Here is a 15,867-nt window from a genome sequence, read left to right on the forward strand (position 1 = left end):
GTATCATAAAAATAGATATTTAACGTAATTTGACCTTGACCTAAATGCATGTCCTTGAGTTCTGGCGATCTCAAAAGTATCACCAAATGAATGGGCAACCCCAATTTAATTGGAAATGACACCTATAATGTTTTTTTACACTGTTTGGTTCCAAAATTAAGCGCGTTTGAACATTAGACCCGGTGGACTGGTGGCCATTTTGGATTTGACCTCTCACGGTCCTCAGAGGTCAAATCTGACTTCCCTCCACATCTGAAAATAAACCTTATGGTATGCACTAATTTCATGCTTTTCTCATAAAATGCACAATTGTTATAATATGAGAGCTTATCCGCCGTACTATCCCATCTGGGCCACGGCTTTTGAGGTTTGCCATCTTTGAAAGTTGTCTTATCTTTTCTGCATTTTTTTTTTTTTTTTTTTTTTTTTTTTTTGTATACAAGGTCGAGGCTCGTGAAAGAGCGAACATTAATCACACAGAAAGACAAACCGACACAAAAAACATATAACATAGGGAGCGGTAGACAAGATGGGGAGAGAGGGGGAAGGACACAAACACAACATTTGAGAGCAGGGACCGAGAGACATGGAGACATCGAGAGATCTGAGAGAGGGCGAGGGCTTTGGGGGGGGGGGGGGGGCGTGGGAAGGGGGCGGTGGGAGAGGTATAAAACATATGGACACTGCCAGGACTTCCAGGAAAGAAGTTGGAATTTCAAACAAGGTGGATCTGGGGTGAATTAGCAGGGGTAGAAAAGATCAAGGTTTTGGATGGGGGAAGATAAGAGATGGTGGTGAACAGCTGTTTTAAACAGCTCTCGAACAGCATTAAGTATTACTGGGAGTCTTTCCTCGAGATGTTGCTTCTTCGCTTCCAGGTTTCGGATCCATTCCACCTCCTTATTGTGTTATTTTCGAACATCATAAAATCCTTTCCAGAATTGTTCCAGTTCAGTGTGTGCGTGCGTGTGTGGGTACCAGGAAGCAAGTGCCACAGCAGCTATTGCTGCATGCATCCTGACCAACAGGGAATGGCTGCCACACATTAACCTGTCTGGGATTAGTCAGGATCAATTTAAATTTTAAAAAGGCTCTTCTGGCTAAACAGTTGTATAGGCCTATATTTTAGGCAGGAGCTTAGTACAGCTACAGCAACCCAAATTCCCAGTAGGATTGCATACAGGAGCCAATACCAGGAAGAGGGTTTAATTCTCAATTTTACAGACCAGTCCACTAGAACATCCGCGGACACGTTTTTCAGTGTTGTTGGCCCTCGTGCTTCTGCCCCACACTGAATTGAACCCTGATCAGGCATTGAATGGCTTGTTCGGGTTACTTCTGAGGACCGCAACGCAGCACTTGGTCTTTCATTTTCCGATTGTAAGGCAATAGACAATGTGTTTGTGTGGCAGACTATGCTTGTTGGTCACAAATCGTGCAGCAATGGCTGGGATGGGACACCATTTGTCTTCTGCTTACTACACACAGTTAGCAAGTCTTAAATACATATATGTGCGTGCACGTGTGTTTTACAATTTTATGTTATCTGTGTGTCTGTTTAACCCATTTGGCATTACATGGTTTGGTCGAACATTTTTCAATGAGAACGAAGAACGAATCAAAGAACTTGTAGGAAATCCATCATCCATTGATATTTGTTCTCCAAATGACTCATTCACTCCTCCTAGACAAAAAGACAAATCACGATCCGTATCCAATCAGGCTGTGGTACAAATTGAACACAAACACCGCACTGCTTATACAGTAATCCGTTTATTATATTATTCCTTTTTGTAATCATCACCATGTTTGTCTTTATTGTACATTTGATAATAGAGAAATCACAAACATTGAGGGAACCAGTGGTGGGATTGACACACGTGATGGTAAAGGTGGATTATATACACAGGACTCCACTCTCTTGTCAACATTTACAGGGCAAAGGGCCATGACTTGAGTCAAGGGTCATGACCTTTGATTCAAAACTATTTACCCATTAGCCAAGTGTGTGACACCCGCTAGGACACTCTCAGCTGTATCAGAACGAGGACCAGTCATTCATTGTCAAGTTTAAAAAGGAAGACCTTCTGTGGCTAAGGGGGATGACTGAAGAAAGCCCTTAAAAGGGTAGTCATTTATAGCTGGGTACCATATTACCCATTCTTATGCAACTTCTTCCCCCTTTAACCTCGTCTTTTTGCTTGACTCTATCCCACGCTGTCTTCGTCTAAAGCTCTTCCTTGCTCATTGTTGAGCTTCCTTTCTACCTGCTCTAGGCTCCTGCCGCTCGATCCAGTTTCTCTCTGGTGCTGATGTCACCTTTCCCTCTGGATCCTTTCCTTTAATCTCAGCCTCTCACGACCTCTTGCTCAGAGTGCTGATGCGAGTGATGCCACAGGTGCAATCTCTCCAGCCTCCTCAGCCCAGGGTTGCAGGTTCTGTAGCGCGTAGAGCGATGAGTTGTGGAGGCAGAGGCGGTCTCCTGAATTAGCATCTCGGCCAAGTGGCTTCTGGTACACTTCGGCCTGTAGTTGGAGCAACAGTCGGTTCGCTTGCTGCCGTTCGGCTTCCCGTTCCTCTGCCGTCTGCCGCCTGTAACACATGGACACAACACATGTCTGTGTATGCTCTGGAATAATGTGGATGGAAAAGATCAAATGAATGATTGCAAGAGTACAGTTCTTTGGATTGGGGACCCAGGATCACACACAGACAGACCCTGCTAATAGATGTATACTTCTTACAGAGGGTTGGGTTAGAATCACAGTGATCACATGTTGTGTAAAGTGGGTGGGAGGATGTCAAAAATTTCCTCTGCATTTTTGTATGTAATAAATATTTTATATATATATATATATACATAATCGTTAGATTAAATAAGACGCGGACGTAGCTTCAGGACGTCGATCTTTAATTGTCGACAAGCTTTCGACCAACAAAGGTCTTCTTCTGAGTCTACAAAAACAGCAGGCATGTATATCAGTCAAGTATGTATGGTGATATGTGTGTGAGATGTGTGATGTGTGTAGAAAATGCATACAGAAGGAAGAGCCACGCCAAAGTTCACTCACCAGCCCCAAGTTCAACGGAAGTGACCGTTTGCGTTACAGTTAGGGTGCACGTGCATATACAAATATAGAGATATACATACATAAACACACAAGCATATATTCATATCCCATTTATATTCATTTAATATATTTATATATTTATATAAATGACATATAAAGGTAGAATGAATGAATGAATGAATGGTGAATGAATGAATGAATGAATGAATGGGTTACGGTTAACAATTTGATTGGGTTGATGTGGGAACATGCTTTAGTCATCAAAATTTATGCCATGAGGAACTTTTGTCCGAAGTTTGTGTATCCAAAAGGACTCACGTTTCAGAATCGTGGTGTGTGATCGATTTGTGATTGATTCAATGGCAGAGATCTGAATGTCATTTATAGAGTGATCCGGTTGATTGAAGTGTATCGTGTAAGGTAGAGATTTGCCCTGACTGGTGTGGAAGTTATTGATTTCTGACCGGGTGTTATTAAATCGTGTGTAGAGTGTATTTTCAGTTTTTCCAACATATTGTTTGGTGCACTTTTGGCAAGTGATCAGCACTTTGGTGCACAAGGTCACACACCACGATTCTGAAACGTGAGTCCTTTTGGATACACAAACTTCGGACAAAAGTCCCTCATGGCATAAATTTTGATGACTAAAGCATGTTCCCACATCAACCCAATCAAATTGTTAACCGTAACCCATTCATTCATTCACCATTCATTCATTCATTCTACCTTTATATGTCATTTATATAAATATATAAATATATTAAATGAATATAAATGGGATATGAATATATGCTTGTGTGTTTATGTATGTATATCTCTATATTTGTATATGCACGTGCACCCTAACTGTAACGCAAACGGTCACTTCCGTTGAACTTGGGGCTGGTGAGTGAACTTTGGCGTGGCTCTTCCTTCTGTATGCATTTTCTACACACATCACACATCTCACACACATATCACCATACATACTTGACTGATATACATGCCTGCTGTTTTTGTAGACTCAGAAGAAGACCTTTGTTGGTCGAAAGCTTGTCGACAATTAAAGATCGACGTCCTGAAGCTACGTCCGCGTCTTATTTAATCTAACGATTATTTATTCAATACAAATGAGACGCCCTGCTCGTACTTTGGAGTTTCTACTATTTCTTACAGTTATATATATATATATACATATATATATATATACTACATGACCAAAAGTATGCGGACACCCCTTCTAATTAGTGGGTTCAACTATTTCAGCCACTCCCAGTGCTGACAGGTATATATAATCAAGCACACAGCCATGCAATCTCCATAGACAAACATTGGCAGTAGAATGGGCCATACTGAAGAGCTCAGTGACTTTCAACGTGGTACCGTCATAGGATGCCACGTTTCCAACAATGCAGTTCGTCAAGTTTTTTCCCTGCTAGAGCTGCCCCGGTTAACTGTAAGTGCTGTTATTGTGAAGTGGAAACGTCTAGGAGCAACAACAGCTCAGCCGTGAAGTGGTAGGCCACACAAGCTCACAGAACGGGACAGCCGAGTGCTGAAGCGTGAAGCACGTAAAAATCGTCCGTCCTCGATTACAAAACTCACTACCGAGTTCCAAACTGCCTCTGGAAGCAATGTCAGCACAACAATTGTTCTTCGGGAGCTTCATGAAATGGGTTTCCATGGTCGAGCAGCCGCACACAAGCCTAATATCACCATGCACAATGCCAAGCTTCGGCTGGAGTGGAGTAAAGCTTACTGCAATTGGACTCTGGAGCAGTGGAAACAACGCGTTCTCTGGAGTGGTGAATCACGCTTCACCATCTGGCAGTCCGACAGACGAATCTGGGTTTGGCGGATGCCAGGAGAACGCTATCTGCCCGAATGCATCGTGCCAACTCTAGAGTTTGGTGGAGGAGGGATAATGGTCTGGGGCTATTTTTCATGGTTCGGGCTCGGTTCCTTAGTTCCAGTGAAGGGAAATCTTAACGCTACAGAATACAATGACATTCTAGACGATTGTGTGCTTCCAACTTTGTGGCAACAGTTTGGGGAAGGCCCTTTCCTGTTTCAGCATGACAATGTCCCCATGCATATAGCAAGGTCCATACAGAAATGGTTGGACGAGGTCGGTGTGGAAGAACTTGACTGGCCTGCACAGAGTCCTGACCTCAACCCCATAAAATACATTTGGGATGAATTGGAACGCCGACTGCGAACCAGGCCTAATCGTAATCGCCCAACATCAGTGCCTGACCTCACTATTGCTCTTGTGGCTGAATGGAAGCAAATCCCCGCAGCAATGTTCCAACATCTAGTGGAAAGGTCTTACCAGAAGAGTGGAGGCTGTTATAGCAGCAAAGGGGCGACCAACTCCATATTAATGCCCATGGATTTTGGAATAAGATGTGTGATGGTCGGGTGTCCACATACTTTTGGACATGTAGTATGCACACACACATACACACACACACACACACACACACACACACACACACACACACACACACACACACACACACACACACACACACAGTCAGTCAAGGCTCGTGGATGAGCGAGAACACTGAAGGGATCAGGACAGAACAGAACAAAAGGAACAGTAGAGAGAGGAAGGAAACACCAAAGGCAGGGTTGAAGAATAAAATATAGGGAGACGGACAAGCAATGGGTGTGAGGAGGAAAGGGGGCAGGGGAGGATGCATAGGGTGGACAAGATCTATGCAGAAGAGGAAACACTGGTGAGTTTGAGGGTTAGGGGGTGGTGGTTACAAGGTAGAAAGGATCATGGATTTGGATGGCAGATGATCTGAAATTGTGGTGAACAGCTGCCTTGAAGACCCAGAGGGAATAATGAGATTGAAAATGGCCTAATACAGGATGTAGACACACCTGGTGTTAATTAAACAACACCACAAGGGTTTGAACTCAAGTCCCTCGGATATTAAGCTATCATCCATTTATCCACTCGGGTGCGATGTGTGTCTCCGTTCCCCTTTACCCTTGCCAGTTTATGAACCTGGTGCCCTGTGACATTTTTCTCCTCCATGACGCGGTATTTGCTCTAAAAGTTCCCAAAGCAAAGAAACCGGTGCTGTATAAAGACGATGTAGTTTGTGTGATATTACCAATATTTAACATTTGGTCTTGAGTGGCAGGCCCTTTGATTAGTACGAGCTAGATGTCCCTTATTGGTTTAGTGGGTGAGCCCATCCCAGGGATGGTGATGATAACATCTGTGGTTTGTGATTGCAATTGATAATGGTTTCAAAAGTGTCATTTTGGGGAATCATTTGATGCACGACCACAACTTCTAACAGCTTACAAGGCTTCTGGTGATAGCACCATGGAGTCCATAGCTTCACCATTATGGGCTGGTGCTCCAGCGACCCATTCACCACTCCTGCATGCGCTGTTTTTTTGTATGCAAGGTCGAGGCTCATGGAGGAGCTGGAGCATAGAACGGATGAGGATGTAACAAAACTAAAGGAGCAAGGGGCCGAGGGACAAAATAAGGGGGGAGACTTGCACAAATAAGGGATGTGGAGAATAATGAGGGATATGGGAGGATGCATGTGATGCTCAGGAAGGAAAAACTGGAAATTTGGAAAGACTTAGGGCATGGGGGGTTAACTGGGGTAGAAGAGATCATGGTTTTGGATGGGGGGGTGATCTGAGATGGGGATGAACAGCTATCTTGAAGAACTGGAGGGAAGAATGAGATTAAAGACAGTGTTTCAAAGTCAGAGGTATGATCTCTTGGGGAGGCTGAGGACATCTTTCTGCATCATTGCTGGCAATTTGGTATTGCGTGTTTTACCTTTGCCATCGAAAGTGAATGGAGTTAGGTTTTCACCCATTTGTTTCTGTCTATGAGCAGGAAATCTCAAACAATTATAGACTGATTCTACCGAAACTTGATGTGCAGGTTTGGTGTCTGACAAGGATGAATGAATTAGATTTTGGTGAAGATCCGGGTCTGGAAACGAGAAATTTTAAGTGATTCTTCACCATTGAGAGATAGGCCCAAAAACTATATATATAGCATGATATCACAAAACTAGAACGCCACTCAGTAGAGCGCATACTCCCGCCGTGGGTTTAGTTGGAATAATACTGTTGTGGATATGAGAATGTTTTTGTTTTTTTTGATGTGGTAAAATGTTGTTGTAAAAGGTTGTTGTAAAATATCACCCCTCCTCCCTCCGTTTGTGGTTGTATAAAGGTCAAAGGGCGTTCCCGTAGTTAGTCCATAAAACATACATGCAGGACACGATATATCTTTGTTGACAGTTATATCCTTATTATGTGTATTAGTGTAAGGCTGTGCCTTCCATTAATTGAAATACTCCATTGCACCAAGTGAAATAAGATAGATTCCCTTTCATTCCCATTCCCAAAACCTCCATTTCCAACTGCGTCATTGCCATTCGCATTGCCAACTACATTTGCCGCCATCACCCGAGGTAATCTCGGAGAAGAAAGGCGTGTCTCCACCTCGTCATAGAGGGGAGGAGTGAGCCAGCCCCGAACAACAACAAGGGATTTGGCTTGAGAGGGTGGAGAGAGAACGCTCGGGGAGGTTCGCGAAGGTTCAAGGATGTGACCTATATAACCCGCGGCCTCGACGCCCCCAGAGTTGAGTTGAGTTGAGTTGAGTAAGGGATCCCTGAAAGAGCAGCTTCAGCCACCGCAGCTTCAGCCACAGCAGTTTCAGCCACCGCAGCTTCAGCCACCGCAGCTTCAGCCCCAGCAGCTTCGGGGCCTTGACGGCAGTTTCGAGCGGGGCCGCGAAGGAACGGCGGCTGCTAAACGCGCCGATCGAGAGAGGGCGGCGGCTGCTCATCCCCGACCCGACCGTGCTGCGGTTCCAGCTGGACCTTCCTCCCCCTCCAGCAATCCACCTCCTGCCATTCCTGTCATCATTCCCCGCGTGAGTCTGTCTTTTGTTTGTTCTGTCCCAGGGTATTAATTAAGACTGTAGGTAAGCTAGCATTGCACTGTGTCTCTGAGTTCTTCTGTAAATTATTTTATTATCTTTCCTTCTCCTTGGTTTTTTTGGTCATGTAAATAGTAAATAAATTATATTTGTATTCCTTACCCTTTGTCTTTCTTCTTCTTCACATCCTTCGCTTTAGTCTTTTCCCCATTGAATATCTGTGGCGCGATTCGGCCAACGTTCAGGAATCGGGTTAGTCGGGGTAACTGTTAGGGCCGCGGTGCCATCCGCTCGGCAAAACAACATCTTATCCGCGGTCCGTAACAATACGTTTTGTTTAACATCCCCTCTCCCCAAAACAATAAATGAAAAAGAAAGTAAGCCCTAACTGTCAGATAATTAATTTTGATATATCTCGGAATTAGAGGAGAAAAACATCATTTAAGAATAAGAATAAAAGCTTTAATGCAGTAAAACAGAAAAAACAATTCCCAAAAAAATTCCTGGATCCGGAATAATATCCTGAGCTTCACCAAAAACTAATCAATTCTTCCTTATCCCAAGAGCAATCATCCCACCAACTTTCATCCAAATGCGTTCAGAACTTTTCCAGATATCTTGTTCACAAACACACAAACAAACAAACAAACAAACAAACAAACAAGAAAACGTCATGCGTAGCACGATACTTGCAAAATACGCCGTCCCCCAAAAGTTTACCATTGATACAGCAAATTGTCCATTTCATGAAGATTTAAATTTACAATCTTGATCAAAGCTCGGGTCAACAGGATGAAAAGTGACGATTTTTCAGATGAAAAATGATGATTTTGGAAGGTTGACCTTGAGTTGACCTTTGACCTTTTAACCTCAAAAATAGTTAGTTTCCCTATTTAGTGACTCAATGTGCAAATGCTGTTCAATTTTCAAGTGAATTCGATGAAAATAGAGGATTTTAGAAATTTGGCCTATGTTGACCTTTTGGCCTAAGTTGACTTCAAGAATACTTGGTGGTTGAATTCAGTGACCAGATATGCAAGTCCTCTTCAAATTTCAAGTCAATTGGATAAAAATTGAGGATTTTAGAAATTTGGCCTATGTTGACCATTTGGCCTATGTTGACTTCAAAAATTCTTGGTGGTTGAATTCAATGACCAGATATGCAAGTGGTCTTCAAATTTCAAGTCAATCGGATGAAAATTGAGGATTTTAGAAATTTAGCAAAGTTGGTGACCTTTGGCCTATGTTGACCTTTTGACCTATTGACCCCAAAAACAATAGGCTTCTGGCATTTGACCAACCCTACCACTTGGTGAAGTTTGGTGAAGATCGGTTGAAAATTGTGACCTGTAGGCCGGTGACAAACTAACAGAGTCACAAACACAACCGACCAATATACTTGAAAAATCTTCGATTTTGCAAGTAACAAACGCACACACGCACGCACGCACGCACACACACACACACGCACACACGCACGCACACACACACACGATCGAATGCGTTACTCCCTGGCGGGAGTAATAAACCTGAAAATCGCAAAGCCAGAACCAGAATTATTTATTTGGTCTGGAAAGCCCATGCAAGGTTTCTTCTTCTTCAGCCTATCACAACCCTGGGTGAATATGCGATCTTTTTTAAAAAAGTTGGAATTTTGCCAAATCTGTTTATTCGTTTGTTAATATACCTCAACCATTGACAAATCTGGAACTAAGTCTTTATAAGTTCATCAAATACTGACACTGCGAATGACATTCGCTGAGCTAAATCTAAATGTAAATGTTGATATCTCTTCTGACTCTCTGAGGTAAAAACAAACAAACAAAAAAAAAACAGTTTTAAAGCATTATACGTATCAAACGATGCATTTTATGAAACGGGGAGACCTAATACACACTTTGGTGATTTTAAAATGACAGAATATGTCTTTATTAGAAAGAAAAAAAATGAACATTGAAGACGACGCTGCTAAAAAAAATACACCGCTCTAACGCATAACCACGAGTTTAAACTACATTTACAACAAATATGAAAACTATTTTCATATCACAATGTTAAATATAGAATATATAGAAGATAATGTTAAAAACAAATGAGCCCTGTCTTCCAATGGTAAAAAAATCCTTCAAAAAATTCCTGGATCCGGAATAATATCCTGAGCTTCACCAAAAACTAATCAATTCTTCCTTATCCCAAGGACAATCATCCCACCAACTTTCATCCAAATCCGTTCAGAACTTTTACAGATATCTTGTTCACGAACACACACACACACACACACACACACACACACACACACACACACACACACACACACACACACACACACACACACACACACACACACACACACACACACACACACACACACACACACACACACACACACACACACTACTCCCTGGCCGGAGTAAAGATATGGACAGATTCTGACGGAACCTGGTAAAAGGGTTCGGTATGTGACAAGGACTAATCGATTTGATTTTGGTGAAGATCTGGATCCGAGAGAATTTTCCATCTGGATTCGAGATCCAGATCCAGCCCATCAGTGGGATAGTAAATGTAAAATGTTCAGCCTGGCGGAGGGAGGTATGCGCTCCACTGAGTGCCGTTTTAGTTACCTCCACCACCGAAGGTGCATGGAGGTTATCTTTTCACCCCTTGTCTGTCTGTGAACAAAATATCTCAAAACGTTGTGGACGGATTCGGACGAAATTTGGCAGAGATGTAGCGTATGTGACAAGGACGAAATGATTAGATTTTGGTGAAGATCCGGATTCGGATCCCGGTGAGTGGAATTTTTAAAGTGATTCTTCACCATTGGGAGATGGGGCCACAAACGATACACAGCAGGATATCTCAAAAATATGTGGATGGATTTAGACGAAACGTGGTGGACCGGTTGGGTGTCTGTGACAAGACCGAATTGATTCGAGTTTGGTGAAGATCTGAATATGGATTCGGATATGAGAATTATTTAATTTTTCAAGTGATTCTTTACCATTGGGAGATGGGGCCAAAAACTATACATAGCGGGATATCTCAAAAAGATGTGGACGGATTTGGACGAAACTTTGTGGACAGGGTGTGTGTATGACAAGACCGAATTGATTCGAGTTTGGTGCAGATCTGAATATGGATTCGGATACGAGAATTATTTAATTTTTTAAGTGATTCTTCACCATTGGGAGATGGGGCCAAAAACTATACATAGCGGGATATCTCAAAAAGATGTGGACGGATTTGGACGAAACTTTGTGGACAGGGTGTGTGTATGACAAGACCGAATTGATTCGAGTTTGGTGCAGATCTGAATATGGATTCGGATACGAGAATTATTTAATTTTTAAAAGTGATTCTTCACCATTGAATGAGTTGAGATGAGTTGGGAAGGTGACAAGAACAAGCCGATTAGATTTTGGTTCAGGTCCAGATCCAGATCCGGCCCATCAGTGGAATACAAAACATAAACTGTTCACCAGGCGGAGTTATGGTCTCTACCGAGTGCTGTTCTTGTTTCTACTGTGAACCCATCCCGAAGATCGTGGTGTCCCTATAGTTGCCAATGTTGCTGCCAATGTTATGTTGTTGCCCATTATTTCACTTTTTCTTGTTCGGTCTTGATCTACGTACATCTTTGACGTCACGCTCCTTCGTGAACCTCCTGAGCGGACACAAGAAAGGTTCAACTACAGTATGTACGCGAAATCCATCAGGAGGGTTGTGTTAATAATTTAATAACTATATTGTTATAAGCTTGACACCTCAAAGCTTTTAGGGCATGCATTATGCAGGGACAGGTAATTAAACCGATGGCTGATTGATGAGTCCATATTCTTTGCAGAGCATCAGCATCGCTCATGCAGTCTCGGAGGAGAAACTACAATGGGTGGGTTGCCATTGCCTTTCCCAGCAGTCATCGGGGCGGTCTCTTGATTAAGACAACGTGGGATATTTAACGTCCACGAGCAAATGGTAGCAGATGGGACATCCGGCTTAAAGTCCTCCCAAAACACCAGGGTGGCGGTTCATATCCGGGTCGGGGGTCGACCCCAGACGAGATACATCAAAAGTGAGTCCATTACCTCCGACTCCGAGCGGGCCTGCCAGCCCAATTTAATTATTTATTAACCACACTGTGTACCGGAACGCGCCACGCTACCGTACCATACTGCTGTGTTCAAGGTTAATCGAATGGTTGCTCGTGCAATTAATTGTTGGCAAGATAACTACCGTATGTTTAGCCAATTTATTTTAATGTAATCCAGCAGGTGAATTCCGGTTACTGAACGGCACCACTCAAGCACCGGTGTTGGAGGTCAGAAGCCATTTCCGCTCTAAATAACAGCCGAGGGTGATGAGCCGTGCTTACTGTGCCCTGTGTATACGCCCATTCCGACAGGATTTGAACCCACAGAAGAGGTTAACACAAAAATAAATAAATAAAGGTTTCGTAAATGTGAGTGTAACACGGAGCGGTGACATGTCCAGCCTTGGCTCTCGGTCTCATGTCACATTCAGGACTCGTGTTGTGTCCTACCTCTACCTGGCTCCATCGAGGAGTTCGACCTGAATGGGTGGCACCATTGTATTACTTTGCAGGAAACGGTGGCAAATCGAACAGGACGAGACCCAATCAAAAGTCCACCAATCACGCAACATGACGTCACAATGGTAGAAGAGATAATGGAGTGAAGGGGTTGTGGGAAGAGTGTGAAGAGAGGTGAAGATGAGAGGAGAAGGAAGGGAGGGGGTACGTTTTGGGAGAGTGGGAAGAGAAGAGATCAGAGAATTCCTTTTACTTCTTCATTTGGATTCAGCACGTGGCTGCGGAGTAGCACCATTGGCTTAGCGGGTGGCTGTGCCGTTGATGCAGCGCCCTCTGCTGGTTAATGAAGGAATTTGTCATTTGTTCATGATGCTGGCGATAGCTCGCCCACTCTTAATGAAGGACACCAAGGGATCTTTATCATCCACCAGATCATGCTAGCAGACCGGACACTCGGCTTAACATCCACCCAAAGAACGGTGTACTTCGGACGCATCATCCTGCCAGCAGAGACCCAATCCAATGATGTAAAGTTCGGTCAGGAATTGAACCCAGACTAGATAGCTCGGAAGTACCTGTGCTACCTCTGTGGGCATCCTGTCGGACCATGGGCATCGACAAGCCAAGGCTGAAAATACATTTATATTTGTTATCATCTGGAACGTGTAAGCAACGAAATTCTTTCGTTTAAACTGAGATATTCAATATTTTTAAAACCAACATGTGCCTTTTCTACCACCTGAAGTAAAAGAGAATCAAGTTCGGCCACATGTTGACCACATCTTCCAAGCACAAAGTCGAGAATCATCCGAAAGCAAGAACACAATCTGGGACTGGAGCCGGATCCGGATCAAGAGCTGGAACTGCAGCTGGAAATGGATTAGGTCTTCTCGGCCTACTTGGTGATTTCCATTCCGGTGTCGCGAAATAAATCCGCCCCCGTATTAACTCCCCCCCCCCCCCCGGCGAATCTGTACCGGTATAAACTCGCCCCCCGACGGATACGTTTCTCGCCCCCATCAGAATAGAATCGCCCCCCGTTCTCGTTTGCGGATATTTAAATATACATATGGAAATATGGCTTTACAAGAGGGGACGTGATAAAAGTATGACTAATATTGTTTGGGGAATTGATCGAGTGCGGACTTACACATTTTCTCAATCTTTTTAAGACATACTTGAACACTTGATATAGTAATTATTGATAGATTTTTATTGGTTTATTTTTATTTTGGTTATGGTTTTATGGTTTTTATGGTTTTATGGTTTTTAATGGTTATTTATGGTTATTTTATGTTATTTTTGGCTATTTTATGTTATTTTATGTTATTTTTATTTATTTTTATGGTTATTATGGTTTTATTTTTATTGGTTTATTTTTATTTTGGTTATGGTTTTATGGTTTTTATGGTTTTATGGTTTTTAATGGTTATTTATGGTTATTTTATGTTATTTTTGGCTATTTTATGTTATTTTATGTTATTTTTATTTATTTTTATGGTTATTATGGTTTTATTTTTATTGGTTTATTTTTATTTTGGTTATGGTTTTATGGTTTTTATGGTTTTTTATGGTTTTTTTAATGGTTATTTTATGTTATTTTATGTTATTTTTATGGTTATTATGGTGTTATTTTTATTGGTTTATTTTTATTTTGGTTATGGTTTTATGGTTTTTATGGTTTTTAATGGTTTTTTAAATGGTTATTTTATGTTATTTTATGTTATTTTTATTTATTTTTATGGTTATTATGGTGTTATTTTTATTGGTTTATTTTTATTTTGGTTATGGTTTTATGGTTTTTATGGTTTTCTGGTTTTTTAATGTTATTTTTGGCTATTTCATGTTATTTTATGTTATTTTTATGGTTATATGGTGTTATTTTTTATTGGTTTACACCAATATTCAGTTGCTCTAGTTGTAGATTAATTGTAAAAGAACTCTTCCACAATCACCAAGAGCCATACAATTGTTACACTTTTTTCCAAGTTTGAATATCTGCTGAAACATGGACATATATATTATGAGGGGGCGATTTTGTGACGGGGGAGAGTCTATTTCGTGACACCGGCAATCTGCATGGCTTTAGGTTTAGGTCATATCACAAGTTTCAGTGGATAATATTTGTGTGGAATATATTCTTCTTCTTCATATAATATAAATTGGTTAAACTGCCAAAATCTAGGCTCTCTGCTCACCTTCACTCTTTCATTCCTCTTTTCTCCCGCCTCTGGAACAAACTCCCCCACTCCCTTCAATCCCACTCCTCCCTCCAGGTCTTTAAAACAGCTGTTCACCACCATCTCTTATCTTCCCCCATCCAAAACCTTGATCTTTTCTACCCCCGCTAATTTCACCCCAATTCCACTTTTTTGAAATTCCAACTTTTTTCCTGGAAGTCCTTGCAGTGTCCATACGTTTTATACCTCTCCCACCTCCCCCGAAGCCCTCTCCCTTCCACATTTCTCTCAATGTCCCTGCTCTCAAATGTGTTTGTGTCCTTCCCCCTCTCTCTCCATCTTGTCTACCGCTCCCCTTATTTTGTGTTTTGTGTGTCGGTTTGACTTTCTGTGTGATTAATGTTCGCTCTTTCACGAGCCTCGATCTTGTATACAAAATATATATATATTTTTTGTAATGTGTGTGCGTGGGTTTTTCGGGAAAATAAATTATTTTTATCTTTAATTCAATGCAAGGTGTGTCAGTATATATTGTGTATTTAATTTATCTCTTTCATTCTTAATTTCTCTTTTGCCACCCAACTGTGTGGATGTGAATGCGAACAAATTGTTTTTAAGGCCTACTCGGCTGCGCCTCGACGAGTTTGAGAGTACAGGAGCAGCGGCTGAAACCCGAATCCGATGCAGGTTCCTCCTGATGACTCTAATGGAGTATTTGGTCTTTTATTTGATTAGAATTTGAGTCGTGCAATTTGTGACAGGAAGTGCTCCATCATTTCAAAATTGTGAGGCCTATGATCCCACACACCCACCCACACACACACACCGGGACCCCAGGAGAATCATGTCATGTGAAACGCACTTCATTCCCACCTACACCATTACCATTGCAATCACAGGAAGTCCATGTTCATGGCCTAGAGTGCTATGGACATTAAGCTGTTTAGGTGGATAACAGATACATCAATTCAACTAAAGTCATTAGGAGGTTTTAGTTGAGGCCGTGGAGCTCTGATTTGGCAGCAAATGGATAAGTTACTTTGTTGTTGCACAATGTATTTCAGCATTTTATATTGCAATGGCGGCTAAATTAAACGAAGGAAACGCTTTAAGATCCCTCGTCATTCATGATGACAGAGCAAGTATTTT

The 15,867-nt window shown here is 42.1% G+C and overlaps 1 protein-coding gene across 1 annotated transcript in view; it reads right to left on the minus strand.

Annotated features, from left to right (window-relative positions):
- Positions 1–1,756: 1,756 nt before the first annotated feature.
- The window catches only part of LOC137424062 (T-cell leukemia homeobox protein 3-like), a 37,099-nt gene continuing 22,988 nt past the window's right edge, over positions 1,757–15,867 (minus strand). Inside the window, exon 3 of the mRNA XM_068111531.2 lies at positions 1,757–2,592. Within this exon, the coding sequence (XP_067967632.1) occupies positions 2,370–2,592 (223 nt within the window). The 3' untranslated portion in view covers positions 1,757–2,369. The remainder of the gene's footprint in view (positions 2,593–15,867) is intronic.

Source organism: Myxine glutinosa, chromosome 3 (assembly GCF_964187855.1).
Source record: "Myxine glutinosa chromosome 3, kmMyxGlut1.1, whole genome shotgun sequence".
Taxonomy (NCBI): Eukaryota; Metazoa; Chordata; class Myxini; order Myxiniformes; family Myxinidae; genus Myxine; species Myxine glutinosa.